Source organism: Acanthochromis polyacanthus, chromosome 16 (assembly GCF_021347895.1).
Source record: "Acanthochromis polyacanthus isolate Apoly-LR-REF ecotype Palm Island chromosome 16, KAUST_Apoly_ChrSc, whole genome shotgun sequence".
NCBI classification, from domain to species: Eukaryota; Metazoa; Chordata; class Actinopteri; family Pomacentridae; genus Acanthochromis; species Acanthochromis polyacanthus.
The window spans coordinates 4329351-4354157 of NC_067128.1; the positions used below are offsets into that span (position 1 = coordinate 4329351).

At 41.5% G+C, this 24807-nt stretch overlaps 1 protein-coding gene and 1 long non-coding RNA gene across 6 annotated transcripts in view; one reads left to right on the forward strand and one right to left on the reverse strand.

Moving 5' to 3' along the window:
* LOC127530262 (uncharacterized) overlaps positions 1–24807 on the forward strand; it is a 132030-nt gene that overhangs the window by 75020 nt on the left and 32203 nt on the right. The gene's annotated exons all lie outside the window — the stretch shown is intronic.
* Positions 9355–24807, reverse strand: part of runx2b (RUNX family transcription factor 2b) — a 44984-nt gene continuing 29531 nt past the window's right edge. For 3 of the 5 annotated variants that reach the window (XM_022214776.2, XM_051936594.1, XM_051936593.1), the window contains 3 exons: positions 19901–20068; positions 15515–15676; positions 9355–12575 (listed from right to left, as the gene is read on the reverse strand). In XM_022214776.2, coding sequence (XP_022070468.1) covers positions 12097–12575; positions 15515–15676; positions 19901–20068 — 809 coding nt within the window. In that variant the 3' untranslated portion in view covers positions 9355–12096. The remainder of the gene's footprint in view (positions 12576–15514; positions 15677–19900; positions 20069–24807) is intronic. The other 2 variants (XM_051936595.1, XM_051936596.1) reach the window with 1 other exon arrangement.

A 24807-nucleotide genomic window follows, 5' to 3' on the forward strand; every position in this document is an offset into this window, starting at 1 on the left:
CACCGTCGGTCCGTATAGGCTGACAGCGACTCACACACAGCGAACTTTTATAGCCTGCTTTAGTAAACCTTCTCAACTCGGGCATAAATTGTGTAAATTGAGTCTCGCTTTGAGACCCGAGCTGATTAAAACAAACTGGTGTGTTTGACGTGTGAGGACCCACCAGAAACAGACCTGTGATCCAATTAAAGGCCAGACCCATAGTTTAAGAAATACTGCCACACAGGCCTTCGAAAGAACAAGTCGAGTTTAGCCGCTGCTCACCGAAGATATTGCACCCATGAGAGAAAGCCATACTGTATGTTTCAGCCTGAGGTGAAGTTTAGTTTCCCCTGTCTCCTGTCTTTTTCAGCAGAAAGGCTGCGGTACGCATGTTTTAAAACTGCAGCAGTCGAGGGAAGGGCTTCATTTGTTGACTTATCTGAACCAATTTAGACTTCTTTGAGTGTTATGCATCCTTTTGCAACCCTTTTGAATGAAAATATGGTCTAAGTATGCACAAAACCCCCATTTCTCTACATTTTTAACCTGTTTCTGGAGCTACTTCTTCATATTCCGCAGACAAAGGTGGCGACCAGAATCTCCTTGGTGAATAAATATTTGTCTTAAGTCATTTTTGGCCCATCCGAGTCATCACTTGCAAACAGATTAAAGGATCTCTTTATTTAGTTTGCAAAACACTGAATATTTTTATCCTGTTGGGTGGAAATGCCCTCAGAGCAGAACAGTGGTGACTTTTGTTAAATGACCTTCAGTGATGAAAGAAGAATTCAGATCCTTAACCAAAAGTAGTGGAGCAGAAATGTAAAAATACCCTATTTCAAGGATCAGTCACACTTAAGCAAGCACAAGCAGCAAAATGTAGTTAAAGTATGAAAGTAAAAGTCCTGGTTTGGTGCCTCTGATTGATACATTATTATATCTGCCATCATTAGATTATTAATAGTGAAGCATAAGTGTGTCAGCAGCATGTTACTCCAGGTGGAACTAGTTTGAACTAATTTAAATCCAGTTTTATATGCAGAGACAGCAGATAAATCCGAGGGCTAAGAGCATGATTGACGAGTTAATACGTTCTGATGCACAAATCTGTTTTCAGTTCTTCTCTAATCTTTGATTTCTGGTGAGATGTTGGATCATTGGAGCATTTATTGAAGTGAGGCCATGTGAGAAGCTTGGAGGGAAAAATCACTTTTCGGTGGAGCTGTTAGCAACTCATTGACATCTGAAATGTGACTCAGACTGCACACTGCTTTTTTGGAAGAAGCCAAAAAGGTTGGAAACAATGTGCTGCATTTGAAAAGCTGGATTTACTATCCATTATGTGTGAAATCTTAATCTAAAAAGCTGTTGGATGAATGTAGTGGAGTATGAAGTGATATTTTTCTTTCTAAAATGTTGTGCAGTGGAGGCATAAAGTAGCATTAAATGGAAATACTTAAGTCATTTACCTCAAAATTGTACTTAGGGACAGTATTTGAGTAAATGTATTTAGTTACTTAAGTATATCTGAGCTGTAGTTGAAGTAAAGTGTTGTTTCAAACTACTACTTTGTAGATTCTGTCAACTTGAAATTACAACTTGTTCCTTTAAATTGGTGTTCTAGTTTCAGTGAAAGTGTCAAAATTAAGTTCCTGATGTCATAATGTTCATATTTCTTAATTTTTTTTGGTTGCTGTGACTCAACTACTGTTTTCTTTCAGTACGATTCCAGAGTAAAAGCAAGAAAAGAACAACACGTCTGATGACCAAATTGTGTGGAAATTTGTAGGTTTTCAGTGTCAACAAAATGACAGAAGAGCAAATATGACAAAATCATGTTTTGCGTTTTATTTTTAGATGAAGCAAATATTTGAGTTGGAGAAACTGGAAATTTGAAGTTGATTTTAATGAAAATTGTTCATTTGGAGTGGGGAACATAAGTATTTGATACACCACGATTTTGCAAGTTTTCCCACTTACAAAGACCGGAGAGGTCTGCAGTTTTTATTGTAGCTATGCTTCAACTGTGAGAGACAGAATCTCAGCAAAAAATCCAGGAAATTACATGGCATGATTTTTGAATAATTAATTTGCATTTTATTGCATTAAATAAGTATTTGATCACCTACCAACCAGGAGGAATTCTGGCTCTCACAGACCTGTTAGCTGGTCTTTAAGAAGCCCTCTTATTTTATAATTAATTTGCATTTTATTCTATGAAATAATGGGATTGTTCTCATACTTCTTCTTCCTCCAATCCTGGCAAGTAGAGTTTCTCCCAGAAAGTTTTATTTTGGTCTCATCTGACCACAGGTCCTTCTCCCATACCTCTTATGGATCATCCAGATGGTAGTTGGCTAACTTCACATGGGCCTGGACATGAGCTGACTCGACCAGGGTGACCTTTAATCCATGACGGTGTAGTGTGTTACTATTGGTAACCAATGAGACTGTGGTCCCAGCTCTAGAGGTCATTGACCAAGTCCTCCTGTCTAGTTCTGGGCTGATCAATCACCTTTCTCATGATCACTGATAGTAAAAAAAATCTTGCACGGAGCCTCAAAACCAAGAGAGACTGACAGTCATGTTTTCTACCATTTTCTAATAATTGTGCCAGCAGTTGTTGTCTTCTCACCAAACTGCCTACCTATTGTCCTGCAGCTTATCCCAGCCTGGTACAAGTCTACCATTTTGTCTCTGGTGTCCTTAAAGAGCTCTTTTATACAGGTAATGAGTTCAAACAGGTGCAGTTAATACAGGTAATGAGTGGAGAATAGGAGGGCTTCTTAAAGAGAAACTAACAGGTCTTTGAGAGCTAGAATTCCTTTTGGTTGGTAGGTGATCAAGTACTTATTTCGTGCAATAAAATGCAAATTAATTATTTAAATTAATTATTTATACAATGTGATTTTCTGGATTTTTTTATTTAGATTATGTCTCACAGTTGAAATTTACCCACGATAGTCTTCTCCATTCATTGTAAGTGGGAAAACTTGCGGTGTATTAAATACTTATTTTCCCCACTGTAAGCAGATCTCACTTCGTGGAGTTCATAGACTGTATATAAAGATGGACGTAGCATCTGGCTCCAAAATTGAAGCCCACTGGGAAGTGTCAAAAACTTCCAATATCACGCCGTCCGCTAGGATTGGCTCCAAAAGGCTTTTGCTCCATAGACCCCAATTCATTTTTGGAAAAAATAAAATTTGATAGACTGATTTTCTAAAGCTCAGGATTTTTTTCCCCATTAGTTTTCATGGTCAAAATGAGAGATCAGGTGATTGGCAGATCCTTTAGGGCAGAGAAGCCTCTGCGGTAAAATGTGGGCGGGATAAGAGAGTCCATAGACTGGTCCTGCCCCTAGTTTTTTTTTGTTTGTTTTTTTTTTAGAAAAGTTGGTCCTGCCCCTAGTTGCTCTCCGGTCCAGCCTGTTTGATGACGCTTTTTACGTCACTGGCTCCAAAAAATCCAAAATGGCGACCAGGAAGTAGCAAAAGCCGGGCTTCATTTTCTCGGCGTTGAAACCAACGGGTGACGTCACGGTTAGTTCACACCTGGACCAGTTCTTTAAGACACTGCTCTTCTAGCGTTGTGCAGCTGATGTTGTGACGTCCACATTTCTTTGTTTTTCTGCTGCAACTGAACCACTATGTTTTTGTAGTAGATTTACAGAGTAAGAAGAGGAAAGAACAACAAATCTAATAACAAAATTGTGTTTTACATTTTACTTTTAGGCAAAGCAAACACTTAAATTGGAGAAATTGGATAATTCAAGTTGACTTTTCCTTAAAATTAGGTTGCAGTAACGCTTATTTGACACCAATCGAATGATTTAAGTTGATCTAACTTGTGGCACTGATGTTACTTTTTAAGTTGGATGAACTTAAGTTGGTTCAACAGGTTTATAAAAACAGATGCTTTGCTCTTCGATTTCATGATAATGATAATACAAGAGTGAAATTACACCAGACACACAGATGAAAAATAATTCTTTAAAAACAGCAGAGATTCAGCCTGTTTTTGTAATGAGAATCCTGCTTCCATTCACCGTCCTCGTGCCGGTTAATGACTGACATGTGACATCCAGCGTCGACCCGTTTAGAGGGTGAGAGCTGAGGTCTTTCAGGCCCGAGAAAGGAAGCGTCTAATCAGAGCACAGGAACACGGTGTCGTAACAGGAGATCATGTTTAAAAAAGGGAGACAGGGCTGCCGAAGACGAGTCCTGTCTCTTCCACTCGGAGCATCTCGGAGAGTATCAGGTTCCCAGCAGGTCCCCCAATCCTCCTCCACTCGCCTGCCCTCCGAGGTTTGACTGACTTGTGGTGAGGCTTGATGGGGATTATTGATCTGCCCGGCGCGCGCCTGCGGTTTCAGCGTAAGACTTGACGACCTCACCAGAGAGAATTCTTGGCACTCGCCGGCTGCTGTCTTAGACGTTGGAGGAGGACGGGACAGGCCTGTCGTGGCCTGAAGTGTAGACTGTTTGAGCTGGGAGCCAGGTGATCAAGACATTTTTCTGTGTATTTAAATAATCAGGCCTCAAATTGGGGCCGAAGATAACAATAAACAGATCTGATTGGGTTTTTGGAGACGAGTTGCTGAAGTGAGTAACCATGTCTGCAGACAGCAGAGCCCAGGGGTATTTATGCTCTTGGTTAGATTTACTGGTTAGGGTTTCAGTTCCAGTTGCGAACCACATGAAATAATCCTCGGTCACTGGAGAAGGATGTGGACACTGTGCTAATTATGTGAGATGATGATGTCAGGTATTGATACCTACTAGTGAGCCAGAACTTTTCCCTCTCTGCCCCGTTCCAACGTATATAACCGCACTGTGGTGGCCACACTCGCTATACGACCACACTCATCCACATGTCGGACATGTCTGGATCCTCGGCAGCCCTCACACATCCGCACTGTCAGGCAGGCGCTCACTTTATCATTCATAGTTGTAAATCATCGCTTCGCCTGCAGGAAACGCGCAGCATTTTATTTTCCAGTCATAAACCATAAAACCTGCCTCTAACACGAGTTATGATCCTTGGAGACAGAGAGGATGAATGTCTAAAGCAGAACCAGACACGATGGCGGGCATCCTTCATCCGTTTTTTCCCCCCTGCCTGGCATCCCCACATGACCGTGGTCATATGGTGGATTTTCCAAAAAGCCCCAACATAATCTAAATGTCACCAGAGCTGTAAGTCACTCAGCTGTGAACTGGATCATTGTGACTGCTCTGAATTACCAGTCCATTAGTTCTCAATTAACACTCGCCTGATAAAGTTTTAACAGCCCTTCTTCTGACACAACGAGCACACAGAGCTCCTTCATGGTCCGATTCAGGCGAAGATGGGGCCCCTGCCCAAATTTTTGAAATTTTATTGCCTGGCTGAAACCTATGGAAAAGGCCTGTTTTGCATGAATATTTGGCACCAAGCGGAGGTTTATCCTGTCTTATGTTCTGTACACTCAGTCGTGCTGCAACAGTTTGCCATTTTTTGACAGCTGAGATGGTGTATAATTTGAAACACTGACATGAAGCGAAGGCTCTGGACAAAGAGGCCTTTTGTTTGTGTGTTTGGTCGCTCTCCATGGTCCTGACACTCACATTTTCACAGTAATTCCTCCTTTTTTTTTGGTGTGTGTCAGGCGGTGTGGCCAGTATCAAATTGCATAATCTGAACTGGCAGAAGTCATTAAATGTAGGCATTTTAAGGTTTCATAAGTGCACTTTCTTTGAGTTGTGTTTCACTTAGCAGCAAAATGGTTTCATGGAATCGAATGTTTCCAAAGCAGGCTGAAGACACAGGCATGCTTTAATCTGGTGATGAATGGATTCTGGTGCAGGATGTCAGGCTGCCTTACAACCTAGCATGTCTGCAGAGTTCTGGGCTGCTGCCTGGATGCAGCTCGCCTGCCAGTCGATCATTTCTTTTATTACGGGTCAAAAGACAAGTTGTCTTTTACAGCCCCCTCTCTGCAAGGGTGAACAACATTTCATATCTGGCTTTCATTTATACGGGGGACAAGCTCGTGTGCAGGCTGGAGTGTTGGAACTGCAGCAAATAGTCTCACTAACATAATAAGTTTGGCTACATGGAGCCTGTATGGAGCAGCGTGTACAGTAGGTGGGCCTCTCACCCTGGTCCCTGTGGCAAAATGAAAAAAAAAAGCCACTAGAGTGCGCCAAAGTACACAGTTATTGTTGTCGCAGGGTTAAGAATCTCAAACAGGGGGGTGGGTAGGTGGGGGGGTGGTTGTGGGGAGTCGTCCTTTAAAATCAGACCGAATTAAAATCATTGCTAAGCTCCGAGATGATCGTCCTCATCAGATAGCGGCGGTTCAGGGAGGTCAAGGCTTCCAGTGGAGAGGCCACACTTTAGAGCTCATTGCTTTTGAGTTTATCCAGAGAGCCAAATGAGAAATCAAGATGCAGTGATTCCAAACACACACACACACAGGCCTGTTAGTGGAGACGGAAACATAGGCAGAGATATACAGCTCTGTAAGTGGTATGAGACCCCTGAGGATCACTTCCCGCCTGAGCTGCTCCTCTGAAACGTTTGCAGAGGTCAAGTAAACAGTTTGTATTGGGCTGTCAGCTGTGCACTCGCTCGAATGGAGTGGTTTTGTCTCCTCATAAACTCTTGTTTGTATTCCTCTCTGCTGATTGCATAATATAAGGAAGGAAAGTCTGCTTTGTGCTGCTGCTCCTGCAAAACTACTCACAACCTGGTATAAAAATCAAGCGTACATCATCGCTGGCATCATGTTCAACCACCAATTTTCGCATAAAAACTCCATATACCCCAACCCTCTTTAAATGAGTCTGCTGTCTCTCCCGTGCATGCAGGACATTATGCTAATTTCCCTGGGTGTCTGGGTCCCACTGCTCCTCCGGAGTTCATTATTATAATTGCTAGACATGGCTGAGAACGCTGAGAATGTGAACCTGAAACCAGCGGGAGCCTCTTTTTTTCTCCACGCAATCTATATTCAGGGAAATCCCGAGAATGTTCCCAATCTAAAAAACCTTAAAAAAACATGTGGGGATGGTGTAGATCTCCCTCTCTCTCTTCTGTGTTTCAGCCCATGTGTGTGTGTGAGCACTTAGATTGGCTCTATTATGTCTTGGAATAATGTAAAACAGCTTCTCCCTGGTTCTCCCTGTCTCTTCTCCTGTCTCCATCCACATCGGTTTTCTCCGTGTACCTTTGAAATGCAGCCATGGCAGTGGCAGCAGCAGCAGTAGTAGGAGTCTGGCTGGGCGTGCAGGAGGCCCCAGCCGGCCTCAGTCCCCCGTCCAAAGACAATGTTGGTGCAGACGAAGTGGCAGACCAGAGATGACACCATGAAATGTGCTTCCTACGCTCAGCACACTCAGAGATGTGCTTGTTAAGCGTTTCGGAGGAGATTAAACGAGTGATGACTGTTAAATGTTCCTGGAGGATCTTAGACAGTTGTGGCACTGCGCAAAAATATAAAAAATACTCCATTTACTTCCAAAGCAAGTATTCAGCGATGTATTTGAAGTATTAAAGTAAAGGTCAATGAGCCCCTGACTGATATTTTATTATATACACGGATCAGTCATGTTAAATTAAAACCAAGTGAATAACATTGATCATCTTGTTATACTGCAATGTTCTGCCAATAAAGTCCTGGCATCTGTGGACTTTGACATACACCAGCCACATAAAACCATTCCCAGTTTCTCCCAGTAGGACAATGTGACCTGGCACAATGTAAAACTGCTCGAGGAACACGACCAAGAGCTCAAGATATTGACCAGGCGTCATATTCTCCGCATCTCAATCCAATCCAGCGTCAGAGGGATAAACAAGGATGTCCTACCCCAAAAGATCTGCTCCTACCAGACACCTCAGAGCTGTTTTAGTCACATTAGATGGACTCACACAATATTATATAGGCCATTTAATGTTTTGCCTGAAATGAGAATTCAGCAGCTATGAAAATTTACTCCAAAACCCCAGAAAAAACGGTAGCCATCTAAATCTTTTTAAATTAAACATCTTCTATATCTCAGTGTTTTTTCACTACAGGTTTCAACTTCTCACATCACACTTGTTTAGGTTGCAATGTTGGACCATGTGCACATTCATGCTAGTGTTAACCTCACATTAAAGGTGAGCAACTTTTCCTTCCTCAAGCAAAAACAGCCAATGGGCATCAACCGCTGCACATACTGTACATTACACTGAAGTAACACCAAGCAGAGAGGGACTGTAGCACCCAGTAATATAATAATGGACTGGAAATGCAGTAAAATGTGCATTTAATTTAAAATATTTCAACTAATTTCACTAATCGGGATTGTGATAAAACCCAATAAAGTAATAAAATGTCTTTAAGGATGTAGTCATTTTGAAAGATAATGTGTGTTTTTTTTTCTCTTTTGAAATTAAACTGTGGAAGTATTAGGAGGTAGTATTTTGTTGGGAAAACTGTGGTATAGTAACCTGGGTCATTCAGTGCCTCTTACAAACATATGTAACCTTGCTTATATAAATCAAGGATGTTTGTGAACGTTCCTGAATTGGACTGTATGCTGCACTTTAATGTCAGTCATTCTTTGACTTCAAATCTAATTCAAGTAACTCTTAATTTTTTTAAAAACATGAACATAATCCTATATTTTTTGTCAAAATTGTTACATTATCTGTTTGATTTTTTATTTTATTTTTACAGGACTCGCCTGAAAGGTGTCACATCTGCAGTGAAAATGTTATTACAGTATCAGTGAGGACATTTTATTACATTATTGGGTTTTATTGCATTTTTTGGTCAAGTTAAGTGCACATTTAATTACATTTCCAGCAAATTATTAGACTGCTGGGCGCAGCTGGGACTGGAAATGAATGTAAATTAACAGTAAGGCTGTCACAATATCAGATTTTCACCGCATATTTATCGTGGCCAAAAGTATTAAAGATAAAGACATTATTGCAGTATCTGTTGAATTATTTTTCAAAGGGTATATTTGGGGGAACTTTCAATTTTATTAAATAGAGTGGAAAAAGAAGGAAATATGGGGAAAAGCGCAGGTTTGGTGACGCAGGGAATCGAACCAGGGACCCTGACCTTTTGGGTAATGGCCCACCATCTAGAAAAAAGAAAGGACAAAATTCAGGTGTGCGTATCTGGTTAGCTTTTTCTACATTAAGATGCAGTTGCTATGTTGTAGAGGAGCTGGATTATCATGTGCGATTATTAACATGACAGCAATATTACATTATCATGACTATTTCTACATTACAATACCTCGATGAAATACCCAGAGTTCCATACGGCCTTTAAAATTAAACAAAAACTGTGATTTCAGTGGAGAGAGGAGATTAAGAGGGAAAAAATTAAGTTACAAAATTCCTATTTTATTCTTAAAATAAACAAAATGTACAATCACAATGCCAATTTCACTCACTGTTGTCAGGTCTGTTTGTCCCTTAAAAAATAAAATAAAATAAAACAAAAAAAACACCTTATGATCTTAATGAAACGTACCAGCAAAATCTAACGGAGTCTCCGTCAGACTCAGTTTCCTGACAAGTGTTCATGAGAAGAAGCATAGCAATAGAAATAACAAGTAAACTTTACATAAGAGCAAAGGTAAAGTACAATTCCTGGATATCATACATGTTGATCATTAAATAATACAAAGTTTTTAATGACAGTTTGTACGCAACACATTGAAACAAAAAAAGAGTTTTCTGAGGAGGAAAAAATAAAAAAACACAACACAAACAAAAGCAGATGAGGACAGAACGGGATGTCAGTGCTGCGCCGGTGTGTAAACAGTTTTTGCTGTTCAAAGGTTGAAAAGAAAAGAAGGTTAAATAAATTCCAACAGATGTGCATAGTTACTATGGAGACACTGGATATAATTGTCAAAATGCTATAAAATCCCAACAATCAAAAGGGTTTTTATTTGCTTTCTCACTGTAACAGCAAAAATACTTTTCTTTTTGGGCTGGAGCAGTCAGGGAAATGTAGTGTGACATGTTCAATTCCATTAACCGAGTTCAGAACATCCTCTGCGTGCAAACCTTCAATGAAAAGTTTGAAGTCTGATCCTTGGACAGGGCCGTGTTTTTCTCAGCTTTTTCAAATTGGGTTATTATATTACCTACATGCACTGAATATCATATTGTACCAAAAGCAAAAAAAAAGAAAAGCTTTTTTCAAACAAATACCAACTGCCTTGTGAGATCAGATTCAGCTCCAATGTAAATGGCTTGTTTGGCCAAGTGTTATCCATTCTGTGTGTGTATGTGTGTGTGTGTGCATGACTCCAGTGGCGTTATATCTGCACTGAGGACCAAAACCACGAGCCCTGCTGGCAGCCAGCCGCAAGTGCTGCTAGAAATAAAACAAGAAATAAGTGCTCTATGAAACAAACATACACAAGTCTCCCATATTTTTTGGTTACCAGTTTGCTGCCAGCAGCTGAATCCAATCACGTCGGTTTTTGCACTTTTTTCCCTTAACTCCAACACTTTTCAGAATCTCACATAGTAAATTCAGACTCTCCTCGGCCACAGAGTGATTTTTAGGTTGCGACATGAGTCGGCGAGGAGGGTACAAATCTATCTGGTAAACCGAGCCAACGAAAGCAACACAATAAATAAAGGAATGTCACAGTCTCCTCTGTCTTTAACTGTGAGATTTTCCTTTTCAATCTCAAAGACCGAAAGAGAAAAAACAAAAAACAAACCTGTGTGTGTGTGTGACACACTAAGACAAACTTTTTCAAAGCTATCTTTTGCACATGATATGAAAGCTATAATAGACTTGGCATGTTGAAGCTATAATCTGCACGGAGCTTTCAGCCAGGCTGGATATGAAAAAAGAAATGCAGATACAGCAAATCTGTGGGATCATCCGAGGATCATTCCAGTCCTGAGGAGTTCATGTATCACAAAATAACCGGACCTGAAAGTCTGACCTGCTGCTGTAAAGAGCATCACCAGGCGTGGCGGCGCTCTAATCATCTTTGGGCTGAGTGTCAATCCGTGTGTAAATGTACCATTTCGTATTTGGATTAGAAAACACATGAGTATCTGTGTGCATGTCAGACGAGACAGAGTAAAGAAATCAAGCAGAATTTCCCCCAACGGATAATTATTTTTCCCCCATTGAAGCTCTCTTTCACGGTATGTTGCCAAGAGGCACAATACGAGTTATTGCTCAATAAATACCAAAGGTTTAATTCCGAGCCAAATGTGTGTCAACGCCTAGCGAGGATGTTGGGCTCTTAATGTGTAGAGCAGTTAAACTGAAAGTTACACCAGAAGAAACATGTTGCAATACTCTTTGGAAATTACATTTCATACTCGAAACGATTTAAATCTTTGGGTGCTACAAAAGAATTTAAAAAAAAAATTAAACCTCTTACTCTCTTAAATTACCTATCCAAAAAAAATCATTTTAACTTAGTCATATAGATGCATCAAAAATATTCAGATTACACTTCTTTGACTCAAGTTTCAAATACAATACATAATTTATGGCTTTATAAGTTAAAACTAAGAAAAAAACGCCTCAATCTACATCAACGTTTCACCCACAATATACAAGTTAAATTAATCGGTTTAAAGCAAATTTACTGTCCACACCACTTTAAGGTAACATATGTGTCACTCTTATCTTGCTACTCAGTGCTTAACTTGCATCTTGATATTGTCGTAGTACAAAAACATGCTCTGCAAAAAAGCCGTAATGAAATACAAACACTATACAAAAGAGGCAGTCTTTTACAAATATTGTGTGTTGAAGCATCCCTTAGCTCGAGGACTAGAATAAAACGGAAAATAAAGTCTCATCCACTTGGGTCTAGTAAACCAGAAGGGAAAAAAAAATGTCTTTCTCATTATTGCTGTGAGAATGACTCCCTTTGTAGTGCCTTTGGTCAAAAACACATTCCAGGAAGACGAGTCCATACAAGTCTGGTCTTTTTTTTTGTAAATCTCAACCTTAATTTCCAAGCAAAAGGTAGAGACAGCTGATGAGAGCTCAAAAATCCCCTTTTTTTACTACCAAAAAAGGGTTTTGTGCTTTCAAACCATGACATCAGTTGACTCCTCATCCCTCCTTCTTCAATATGGCCTCCACACCGCTTCATCCATGCGACCTCCGGGGTTGAGGACGGTCGGGGAGTTACTGTGGCTCCCGTCTCCGTCCACGCCTCCCTCCGTCTGGCTGGGCAGGTTGGGGTTGACCAGGGAGGTGCCGGTGGAGGCGCTAGTGCAAGGCGGGATCATCCTGGACGGAGAGCGGTCGCCGCCGGGGACCATGGAGAACTGGTAGGAGTTGGAGGAGGCGCCGTAGTAGAGATACGGCGTGCTGCTGGTCTGGAAGGGGCCGCTCTGGCTCTGGGTGGAGCCCGGGTACGGAGGAGGAAGGTAGGTGTGGTAGTGAGCGCTGCCCAGCGACATGGCCGAGGTGACGGGCGGCGTGTAGGTGAAGGTGGCCGGGTAGTGCATGCGAGGGCTGGAGAAGCGGCTCTCCGTCAGGGAGGAGAGACCCGGGAACTGACGCTCGAACTGACCGGGGAACGGACTCAGGTCGGACGAACCTGGAGAACACACAAACACATTCATTTAAGATAAGAGAAGAAATGTACACGTCACAGCAGCTACAAGGCCTGATGGATTTACATATGAATCTTCTACTTTTTTCTTTCAACACGTTCTATTTTTATTTTATTTTTTCCTATTTAACTGCCACATGGCTCCTACTACTATTGTACAATTCTTGCTACCATTCTGTTTCCAACTGCTCTAAGTGCCTTTAAACTGCCCCTAGAGGACAAATAAAATTTTTAAAACTGAATTGAATATGACATAATGAATTTACATATGGATATGTACAGGTCTGGTATGATGAGTATAAAAATGGATATGGTGAGTTTACACATGTACAGCTATGAAATAGTGCATAAGTACAGATATGATATGGGTAGTGTACATATTGATATGTACATAAATGACATGGTGAATTTACATAAGAATATGTGCAGATATGATATGATTAATATACATATGAAGAGGTATGACAGAATTAGGTCAGTACAGGTATGACATGGTGAATTTACTTCTGGGTATGAACACATATGATATGATGAGTTTAAATCTGCATATGTATAGATGTGGCATGGTGAATTTACACATGGATGTGGAGGATAATGTGCCCACATTCGTGTTACTGCACTTGAAAATCTTATTGACAGTAAAGCATAGCATTAACATGATGTTATTACACATGAAAAGCTGTAAGAAAATAATGTTTTATGTTGTTTATTAATGCCAAAGAGCTGTAAACAGAGGACACAGGTTATAATACGGTGAATAAAACAACCACAGTTCAGCTGCTGCAGTCTAAAACAATATTGAGACTTCATTTCTTCAGGGTTTTCCAACACCAGCAACACAGATATCACTGTGAATGCCAAATATTGACATATCTTTTAACCAGTTTGTCAGTTTTCATTATGTGGCTTGGACTCTTCAGCTATTTCGCACTTTGTTTTTTAGACTAATTGAATTTAACAAATAAGCCTCTTGAGAGATGAACCACTTGTGAATCACTATTGAGCAGCATTTATCAATAATATGGAGCTTTTTCACTTGATAAAGCATCACAAACGCACCGGCACGCATAATCTGTTTACACCTCTGCATATTTATGTGCGTGTTGGCGCATGTTTATGTGTGTGACTGTTTATGCATGCAAATGTGTGTGTGTGAATGGCAGATGGGGGTGTGCAGCGTATGTGTGTGTGTGTGTGTGTGTGTGTGAATACTGTATGCACATAAAAAAACTAGCAGTTGGGATGAATCAGGAGCTGCACATGTGGAAACACTTTGAGCCGAAACAGTTTCCATGAGATCCATAATGAGGCAGGGCTGAGCTCTGATGTGGCTCCTCTCCTCGCCTCCCATCGGCTCCAGCGTCAGTGTGTATGTGTGTGTCCGCCAGCGAGTGTGCGAGGCAGAAAAAGAGAGAAAAAGAAAAAGAGAGAGAGAGAGAGAGAGAGACGAGAAGGAGTTGCTCCATCTCACCCTTCGTTCCTCTTTTCGCTTCATCCCTTTAAAAAAAAAAACAAAAAAAAAACGAAAACCACTAACTGGCTGCGGCGAGCTTCGCACTGGGCGAAGAGTTTAAGGAGAATAGGAGGTCCTCCCTCCCTCCCCTCCCGTCTCCTCTCGGCGGTTTAGTCCAGCCATGGCGCTCTTATCATAAATCACCAGGCGTCTTCCGTGTCACCATGTCTGCTGCGAGAGGACAGGGGGTTTGGTGGGGAAGAGGAGGGAGTGTTTATGCGCAGGCGGGGAGGGGAATTGCGAAGTCGGGGGTTTGTCGCTAGCGTCAGATAGCATATGCTGCCAATTAAGCCCTTTTAAACTTCCTCTTTTCCATGGAGATCTGTTTGAGTCTAATAGAAATAGTAGGTGATTGTCTCTCTCTCTCTCTCTCTCTTGCTGTCGAGGAGAAGTGTGATCAATAAACTTTTGGGATCTGTGATGATGAGCCAGATTGAACTTTGTGAAACTGACTAAATATTCGGGAGAATTTTCTCCATCACATCCAAGTTAGCAGCATTTCAACACGCATCCATATCAGCTCCTGCTCGGTATGTTCTGAGGTGGGATACGGTTACAGAGCGGACCAGGCGAGGTGTCAACATGATCTCCGGAGATCTGAGAGCCTTAGTCACATCACTTAGGAGGCATTAAGTGCTCGAGGTGCACGAGTGGGTTTAAAAAAAAAAAGATAAACGAAAAAGGCGGGAGGTTTTCTGGTACACGTGTCGCCTTGATAGAACAAAAGCCCCGACAAGATGAAAGCTGAAGAGGGGAAAAGACCAAACTAATCAAAGCTGACAAGGCAGCTGGCTGGATTTTTTAAGCCTTTTTCTAATGCAGAGTCACACGGCTGCATCGCTTAATCGCACCGCTCGGGGCGCCGGGAGGAGGGAAGGAGTCGGGGTGTGTTAGCACAAGGGGAGGAAACAGAAAGAAAAAGTAGGAGGGAAAAAAAAAGCTGCTCACATGGCAGTGAGTCAAACAGGTGTACGGGGGAGAGAAACTTGTCGGGCAGCGTGGAGGGGTTTTAAAGGAGCTTTCACGTTAGGAGGGGTAAAAAACAGAGGACAAATTGGAACACAGATGCTGCCGTTACTGCAAACAGACTGGCTAATGCAATTACCCAGAATGCCTTGTGAGAGTGGCGCATCGCTGTAAAGACACTTTATTTGTCAGTCACGAGCCTGTTATTATCCCTGGGCCTGTTATTACCCATACTCCTCTGGGATCAAAGGCTTAGAGCGAGGAGGACAAAAAAAAGAAAACAATTGCTTTTTCTTTTTTCTTTTTCCTCCACCGTTTGAAAAATTGCTCTCTGGAGAAACTCTGACAACAACACGCCCGATCCCTCAGTCTCAGAATATGCTTTGAGTGTGAAGCTGTGTGAATTATCTGACGGTATGAGGAGGCTGTGGTGGGTTTTTCTAACCTGGCAATCGTCGAGGCACGTCACTGATGGCAGGCAGGCCCGTGCCTCGGCTGGAAGATAGAGGGGTGGTGGAGTGGACTGAGGGGGACGCCATGGGACTCAGGTAGGATGGATACGTCTGTTCATATGACCAGGGAGGAGAGGACTGGGACTGACGAGGGTCTGATGGAGCGAGGGAAAGGAAGGAGGCCAGAAAGAGAGAAAAGAAAGAAAGAATAATTACCAAGTGGCCCGAAGGCTGCGTCAAATATAGCTTTGTGTGCTGAAACTGGACAACAACATTCACAACAAGTCTGTCTTGACGTTATTAGCGTGTGCGTTCAGGGGGTAAAGTATCAGTTGGGCCGTGTTATGCAACATCCTCCATAATGACACATCTAATGTTTACCTCCGAAGAGAAGATCTTCCTGTTTGCCTTATAAAACACTGAGCTCGCAGCTGAAGCACAGAGAGCCTCGCTGGCACTGGCCCAGGCTGTAAACACACCAAGCAGACAACCGCACCACACTTTATCATTGTGTCTGTGCAGCGGCAACGCAGGAGCGAGGCTGGTCGGGATGGGAGCTTATGTCATATATATATAGATATAGTTAAATAGATATAGAGATACAAGATGAGACAAGACAGGATGAGATAATAAGCCTCTATTAACCCCACTGTAGGGAAATTTGGAGTAGTATGGCAGCAAAAATATCAAATTAACAAGAAATATAAAGAAATACTGCTGATATTGTGTAGATTATTCTACATGTAAAAACAGAAATACTGCACAGGATTCTTTAAATGTGGAAAATAAAAGTGCTGCACAGTTATTTTTGTATGTGGAAAACATTTGGAATAGCACAGTAGGAAAATACTGATAACAAAAATACTGATATTGCACAGATTCTATCGATTTTGCACATATTCCTCTCATTGTAGTTCAAATTTATAGCGCTAAGAGTGTTTTGAATGTGCAACATATTCATAAATGCAAGTTTAAAATGCACTGATGTTGCACCAGAGTGAAGTATGTTTATGTGTGGTCTCCTAGGAGGAGTGCTGGTTGTAAATACATGAAACGTAATGCAATCCATTACAGCAGCTCTGCCATAAATCCTTCTGTTACATCAACATCCATAAGCAGGGCAGAATATTATCGACAAATTCAAATGCAGTACAGTCCAGCACACCACCGCCAACCACTGTAATGTCAATAATAAACATAAAGCTGAGGACTGAATAGTTATCGATTTCTAATATGCAGCACATCGAAAAGGCTGCAGTTCACAATATACACGGTGCGCCTGTTAAAAAATTAGACATATTTAATTCAAACAGATACAGGTTGTCTATATTTGTTGATGTGTACTACTTATTTCAGTCTGCGGTTCGACTGACACGAGCCAAGTCTTATTATTATATCGCCACACCTCCCACAAACGTGACTGACACGCTATGAAACACCATGTCAGTGGTTTTTATGAATTCCTGCCTTCTTCCTTATCTGATGTCTCTCATGGCGTCTCGTGATGAAGCTCCATCACATGTTTAAAGTTATTAAGAAGTGAATAATGAACTGAAGCTTAACTGTAAAATGTTATTTCGCAGAACAAATCGAAATTAGATGTTTTCCACGAATCATTCAGCAAACATCAACAACAACTGAAAATGTAGAAGTTACGTATACGTTTCAAGGATTTATGGCAGAGCTGCTGGACTGGATTGTGGTAATGATTGTGTGTATGCAATAAAGTAACTGGTGAGTATGTGTGTATGTTTCTATTATGTTTACGTGTTCTGATAGAACTTCTGTGTGATGAATGAAGGCTACTTGTACTTGTAGAAGGTGTGTAGACACACCAGCTAATTGAAATATAAGTTAAAAATTCATTCAAAAAACACATTTTCTTGAGTTAACTGTGCCTTCTGGGATTTCTGTAATTGAGATTGCATGGGAGGAACACAGAAATATCGCTAAAGACAATGGTTAAAAGGTTAAATTAGGTAAAAAAATAATGATTAAACACTGGAAATGTTTAGCAAAGTGGACTTTTATACAGATGGGAAGCATAAAGGAGGGCTAAATAAATAAAGAATGTGGTCAAAACAGCTAAAAGTAATGAGAAAACAGCTAAAGTAACTAAAAGGACTTATGGAAAAGTGGTTAAAAAGTATTTGTTACTGTAGCCTCAGCTGAAAATATCTGCAGTGTGACACCTGAAGGTGCATCAGACGGTGCTGTGCCAAACTGAAAACACTAATTATTAAAGCTGCACTCCTGCATATTTGCACCTGAGGGGCAGTTTGCTCACTCGGTTCGTTCATTCTGGTGTTTAATTCTTGTTATGTTGCTCAACCATCCCTTAAACGATCCGCTGGGCAGCACCGCAAAGCCACGCCAGACCATAGCTCACGGCTAAATGACGGCGGGTGACGGGCCTCCAGAGACGATCGGGTGGCAGCGTGAGAGATGCTGTTACCCTCCGAGACGGAGCCTGATAAGAGTGACGGGGCGGGGAAAGACAAGACGAGGAAGAGGCGACGCAACGATGGGAGTTCCGTGGCTCAAACACTGGTCCTGGCTCAAGTTGGGGTTTGATATTTCACCTTTATGCTCAGTTCGTGACTCTGCTTACTTGTTTAATCAGTTTAGGGCGTGATAAGTAGAAGACTGATGTAGACTTACAGTGAATATGGTGCTGTTCTAGGGTTGCTAAATGAAAAAAATAAATGTGTCTCAATGCAAATCCGAATGGTATGTCTGGATTATCTGTCTAGAATCAGTTGTGCAGCATTACGAAGAACATTATTCCAAAATCATAACACATAATGACATATACAGTCACGACATTCAATCTTCAAAGCCATGGATTGCGTTCTATTGTGGTGCATTACGTCAGACAAAGCTCTCTGCAAATGCCAAACGGTAATTGTGGTGACTGATTTTGGTTATTTCTAATTACAATTCTGGAGCGGTCCAGTTTGACAACTTAATTTTGTAGGATGACAACACACCATTATCTTATTATTAAAAGAATACCATGATCAGGTGAGTGTTATTATTCTTGTATGTGAGTGTTTATAATTGATTTAATTCTACTATTTAACATTTGTTTATTAGTTTTTATTTGATGTTAGCTACAGTGACTTCTACATTCTAAGGAGTTGTGTCTTTGCTGAAATTAACAATTCATTTTGAATTTTATAACGACCCCACCCGCCTCTAAATATTAAGAAATGGAGAGTATCATGCCATATTTGCTTTTTTTAAAAAACTATTTGTCTACTGTTCCTTTGATATCAGTTTTGTTAACAAGTTTTTCATAACACTGAAATCCAACAATGTTTCCACTGTTCTCTAAATGTCAACAAGTGATCTTCAGGCTGATGATCTAAATGTGATCTTCAGGCTAATCGTAAATTCTGTCCTTATTTTGCAATTAATGGTTCTCCACCACAAACCTCAAATTCCTGTTGCTCTTTGGAGTTAAAGATGACTACCGGTAATCAGTTCTAAAAATCTCTTTGGCTCTACAAAAAAAGAGTTCCTTTTTGATCTCATCTGAGCTACCGTATGTCCTTAAAATTCATTCTGAAATTCTTTGAAAACTGACAGCACTTTATACATTTAAAAGATTTGTCTCTTTATTTTGCTTTTACGTTTTTCTCCATCACCTTTTCTGCCTTTAATTATGGGCTGAAAATGATTTGGGAAACTGCTCCTGAAAGATTAAAAACCTGTTCTAGTACAAGTTTAAGAATACTGGAGGTATGATTTCAGATAAAATAATAAGACAATCTGACAAGTAAAGCCTAAAATGATTGAATATATAAGGTTTAGGGAGTTTATGGTATCATTTTTAGGTGTGCATCACCTCTTCCACATAGCATGTGTGACTTTTAACACTTGGACCACCTGCAAGAGTTGCACAGCAGAAAGACTCTGCATTTGAGATTCTAATAACTCACTGGGTGCTTTCATGATGCTAACTTTTGCTTCCTCACATTGTCTCTCATCCCCTGACCTGAACGGTCTTCCACTTACTTACAAAGCACCTCGAGGAAACCAGGAGAGGAGCTCAGAATGAGGAAACACAGGTGCATCTCACAAAGCAGGTTTCATCAAGTGACATGATGTGTTAATTAGTTTTGGGTTTGATTTGACAGGTGATGCAGCACACCTTAAACGCCTGACGCTATGAAACAAGGATTTCTCATTTGACAGTTTTGACATGCCAAAAGGTAGCAAAGAAACACATTAGCATAATGAATAGCACCTCATTCAATGCCAGAGGTCAAGATCAGCTTGTGAGCTAAAAGGGACTTTCATCAGTGCATGTGGATGTTTGTAGTGCTTCTCCATCACCTCCATCATGGGTTGAAGCTGCCTCTGTAGGAGCTCACCTGTTATCTGAGTTTGTCCCTGCGGGTTGAAGGAGTTTGCCGCCGTGTTGAGAGTTGGTCGGGGAGCCTGAGTGGGAACCGTGACCCTCACCCTCATCCTCTCCAGCTCACTGAGGCGGTCCGAGAACAGGCCAGTTTTGGGAGGATCCTCGAGCTTCTGGCGATGCCCTGCAGAACAACAATGAAAACACAATTTGATTCAAGCATTGCTGCTGCGGCGTTGCATGCAAACCATATTTTCATCACGGTAACATCAAACACGCTGTGAGGATGTTTGCTGCTCTCTTGGCATGCAGTTTGCCAGTCAGCCTGTGTGATGCACGACGCGGTGACTCAGTTCTTCTGTCCAAGTCGGTAAACAGTTTGAGCTCCAAAACAAAGACGAGGCTTTCGGGAAAGGGATCCAACATCCTGCTAATTAACTTATTAGGCAAATATCTCCTCGCACCTTGCACAAGAGAAAAAGAAAGATAAGATGTATTCAAGAGGGAGTGAGAGGCTGGATGTATGAAGAGTTTTAACCTGAGGCCTCTTCCTCAGGTAAACAGCAGCTCTCACGCCATTCCTCTATTATCCCCACAGGAGTCTATGCCAAATATGTTATGCCCGCTTTTTTTCCCTTTCCTGCATTCCTTTGCTGATAATTTTACACCCTTTATATCCCTGATTCTATTCTCATCGCTCTCTCAGGCTGGTAACTCTACACTCCTCCCATCTACGAATATATGCAAACACCAACACAAACACTAGACAATGTGTCAGTCTGAGCCCGTCCCAGCAGCCTTATCTGCCCCATAGAGGGAACCAAATCAAAACCTGCCCAAAGGCCCCAGGTGGAGGCTACAGTTTAGCAAAGGTGGGGTAGAAATATAGGCCTGTGCACACACAGTTCTTTTCAACACTGACACAGGACTGTGTCGGTGCGTCTGTCTGGTCTTGCACCAGTTCCCCTGTAAAGGCGGTAAAGTAAATATCAAACAGAGGAGAGTAGAAACTCCTGCTGTGCTTGGCAGCGCTCCAGCTGGCTCAGGCAGAAACAGCGAGCTACTTCAGAATCCTGCCCAACCTGCCTGTTGCCTGGGCTGGGAACAAAGGCCTGGCACAACACCTAGAACTCTGGGTGTCGAGAGGACAAGAGAAAGAAAAGAGGGAACAAAAGGAAATCTTTAAAAAGGATCATCATCTGAAAGCACTATTATAAAGATCAAAGACAGTCTCCCAGCGTAACCTGTGTATTAACTACATCCCCGCTGAGGAACTCGGTTGCATGTCATGCCCAGTTTTCTGTCTCTGCAAATAAATGCAACACGACAAAGAGAAAATTCTTCATAAACCGCTCATAACGGCTTAAAATGCCTCCACGGCTGCAACAAAACATTATTTCTGCATGCTATTGCAAACCATCTGACTCTTCACAACAAATTCATTTACTCCGGTCGCAACAGTTTGGAATTTTAATACCAAAACGCTGCTGCCATGAAATGAGACTGGAGAATGGCGGCAGTGAAAAAGCAGCCCGTGACAGTCAGACAGACCATGATTTTTTATTACAATGACGTTACCCGACTGGCATCATCATCCGGCTCAAAATAAACAGACAATCTCATCATCGGCTTCGTCTAGTTTCCTTTGAAATGGAGAATAATATTAGCTACTTAAAGAAACCTCAGCTTATTGAGGACTTTTCGGACATAATTCACGTCCACATTTCATTAACAACGTTTCCCCCCGTCGCTCCTTGCGGATAATTTGTGCCTCTCGTTGGCGTTCCTCGTCTCTCTCTGTGCGAGCTTTGCCCAGTCAATCATGGCGTTTCCACTTTCAACAGACCGAATTTCTATTCTAAAAAAGCCTCGGGACACAGTGCAGGCTTTGTGCAGCCTGTCTCCTAGTGATGGGAATAAATAGCAATGGGAGACAGACATAAGTGAGGAGGAGGCTCATGGAGAAGAAGAGACCCCGATGACCAGTAAATTAAAAGCCCTGGATGATCCAGTCAGGCGACACAGGCTGAGTGCTGAATGGTGAAATAGTTAGAGAGGATCTTGGAGGAGGATCCACAAATACATTTTTAGATGTACATTTAAGCAGCTCAGAGCTTAAATTCACAACTTCAGGAACTCTCAGCTTCCATCCTGAGCCACCGTATTGTCAAAAAAAATCTATGTATACAAACCAGTTTAAAGTGTTTTTTCTCGTATAGGAATGCAGCAAGTCAACCACCACATTAAGGTCCAATTTACACTCCAAACAGCCAGACCTCAAGTCCATTAGTTTAGCAGGGCCTGACAGTAAATACAGTTTTTCATGAGTTAATTACACCTTTTAGAGGACAACTGTTGCCAAACACAAGACGTCTCAGCTGTTTTATCGGAACCCTAGCAGGGCGGAGGAATGAGCCGGGGGTATTTAAAGGAGCGGGAAAGGCGGATGATTTCACTGCCGTAGGGAAAGTCCCTGAGATTCCCATCATCCCTGTGAAAACAGCGGAGATTTTCGATAGCGCCTGCCACTTCCCTGCCCTGCCAGCGGCCGGAAACATGGACAGATTCAGACCAGATGTGAGCAACTTGCACTGAAACACACGAAAAAATAAAAAGGACGTATGGAGACACGCTCCTGCACAGACAGTCATGCACGCTACACCCCCACCCCCCCACACTAAAATAAGATTAATAATGATTAGATAGCACCTCTATAGATAGTATCTCAAATCACACGGTTGCACACTGATCCTAGAATAGTATTATTTCAGCCGTCCCAGAGACATAAGTCTGGATTCAGCTCACCCCTGCTGATCTGATAACACTTAGTAAGAGCAAGTAGGTAAACAGAATATAAGTCTTCTGTAATTAATGGCAGCATTAGATTGAATCTGAGCTCTGAGCACCGAGATCTCAGGCGAACGCTTCCCTCATGTGTCCCGGCTGAAAATATCCCACAAATACCCTATAGTTCTCTGAGCGAGGGGAATGATTTGTGTCGGGATTTCACATGACAAGGGTATCAATGTACTTTTTAAAATCTTAAGTGGCTCCAAAATGTTATGAATAGTGAATGAATTTTCGTGATATATGCTCATTCGCCTTCTTTCCAAGAGTCAGACGGGAAGATTTATACCTCGCTCATGTCTGCATGGCAAAAATTAACATACTAAATACAAGGCTGCAGCCAGCAGTCGGTTGGATAAGCTCAGCAAAGACGAGAAACGGGGGAGCAGCTTCTAGTCCGTCTAAAATTCAGATTTTGTACAGTATGCGCGGTTTCGCCTCTCTGCAAGAAGGTTCAGGGAGTTTGTATGTGTGCCTCTGGATGCTCGGGACATGACTGGTAGGTAACTAGTGGTTCTAAATTGGCCATAAGCATGACTGTGAATGTGAAAGGCTGTGGCTGCTTTCCAAATTGGATACAGTTTTTCACTTTAAGTACTGTTTACAGCTGCCCTCGTGAACTATGTACAGTTTCATGCAATATGCAGCCAAAACATACTACTTCATCACAATATTGTGCTTTAAATGTCGTCTGTCGCAGCATGTTGTGTGAAATATACTGGTGTGCGACACAGTGATGCAACTATGCAGGGTTGAAAGCTAAAATGGCCAGAAAAACATGCCAGCTTGCAAACTGCAAAATTCAATCGAATATAGCAGGACATCTCGATATTTTTGGCAGAATACTTTGCAATAAGACACACTAAATCATTTTCTAATGCACTTTACAACATAGAAGTACAAATATTGGAAAACACCCTGCCTCTTTTTGTTAGTCTTGACATGAAAAACTATCCGAGTCAGTCTAGTTTCCCAAAAATCATGCTCCTATAAAACTAAACTGTATTCTCAATTACAGTTTGAGGAAAACATTTTCTGCCAGATTATGTTTGTGACATAAGAAAGAGCATTTCTAATTTATAGTTAATTGGTACCATGTGTTTTCTATTCTACTGCAACCCTTTTTCATCCAAGCAATTATATTAGATGCGGTGGGTAAACCAGTTAATGGAGAAGACTGAAACATGTTTTCAAAAGGTCACATTTTATCACAAGCCATGATATTTTAAAATCAAATCATTAACTAAGCTTCTAAAATGTAATTACAACAACCAAAGCATGATTATTTTTCTAAAAACTGATTGAAATCTGAAAATAAACAAGTGAAAATGTAACTTAGGAATAATGGTGCTACTTGGGTGAGGCTTTGGTGGTTGGCCAACCACTCCATCGGCCGGCAGCCACCTTACACTGACTTTGTGGCTCTTTCAAAGTAAAAGCCTTAACTAGAACGCCACAAGTGGGAAAACACATTTGTTTAATGACAAAATTGCAATTCAGTCAAACTGAGAAGGATGTTTAGGTGGATAAGAAGGTCATTTTGTGGACAGGATGAAGCTAATTAATGAATGGATGTTGAATGGAATGAAACAAAGTGATAAGATGTTAGTGAGTTTAGAGATGCTGGTAGTTACATGTTGTTATTGCAGCACAGAACCAGGCTAGCTGTTTCCAGTCTTTATGCTAAGCTAGGCTAATACCGCCTGTCTACAGCTTCCTTTTTACCTGTGAGAGACAAATATAAATGCATTTCCAGAGGGTTTGATCTATTCACACTCTGTACTCGAACATATCGTCAGACGCATCAGTAGGAAACTCTCCTGCCTCCTGCCTGACTAAGTAACATGTGAGGACAATGTGGAGCGCCAGAGAAATCCTGAATAAATGGGATAATTTATAAATCTGCTGTCACGTCATGCCCTCTAAGCCCTTCAGTCTGGTTTATGATCACCGGGTGGATGAATGTATCTTTGGGGCTGATTCAGAAACAACCACCCCCCCTCCTCCAATATGCTCTTGGAGCCTGGGTTGAATCAGTCGGTTTGTATTTGTGTGTGTGCGTCAGTCATCTCACGG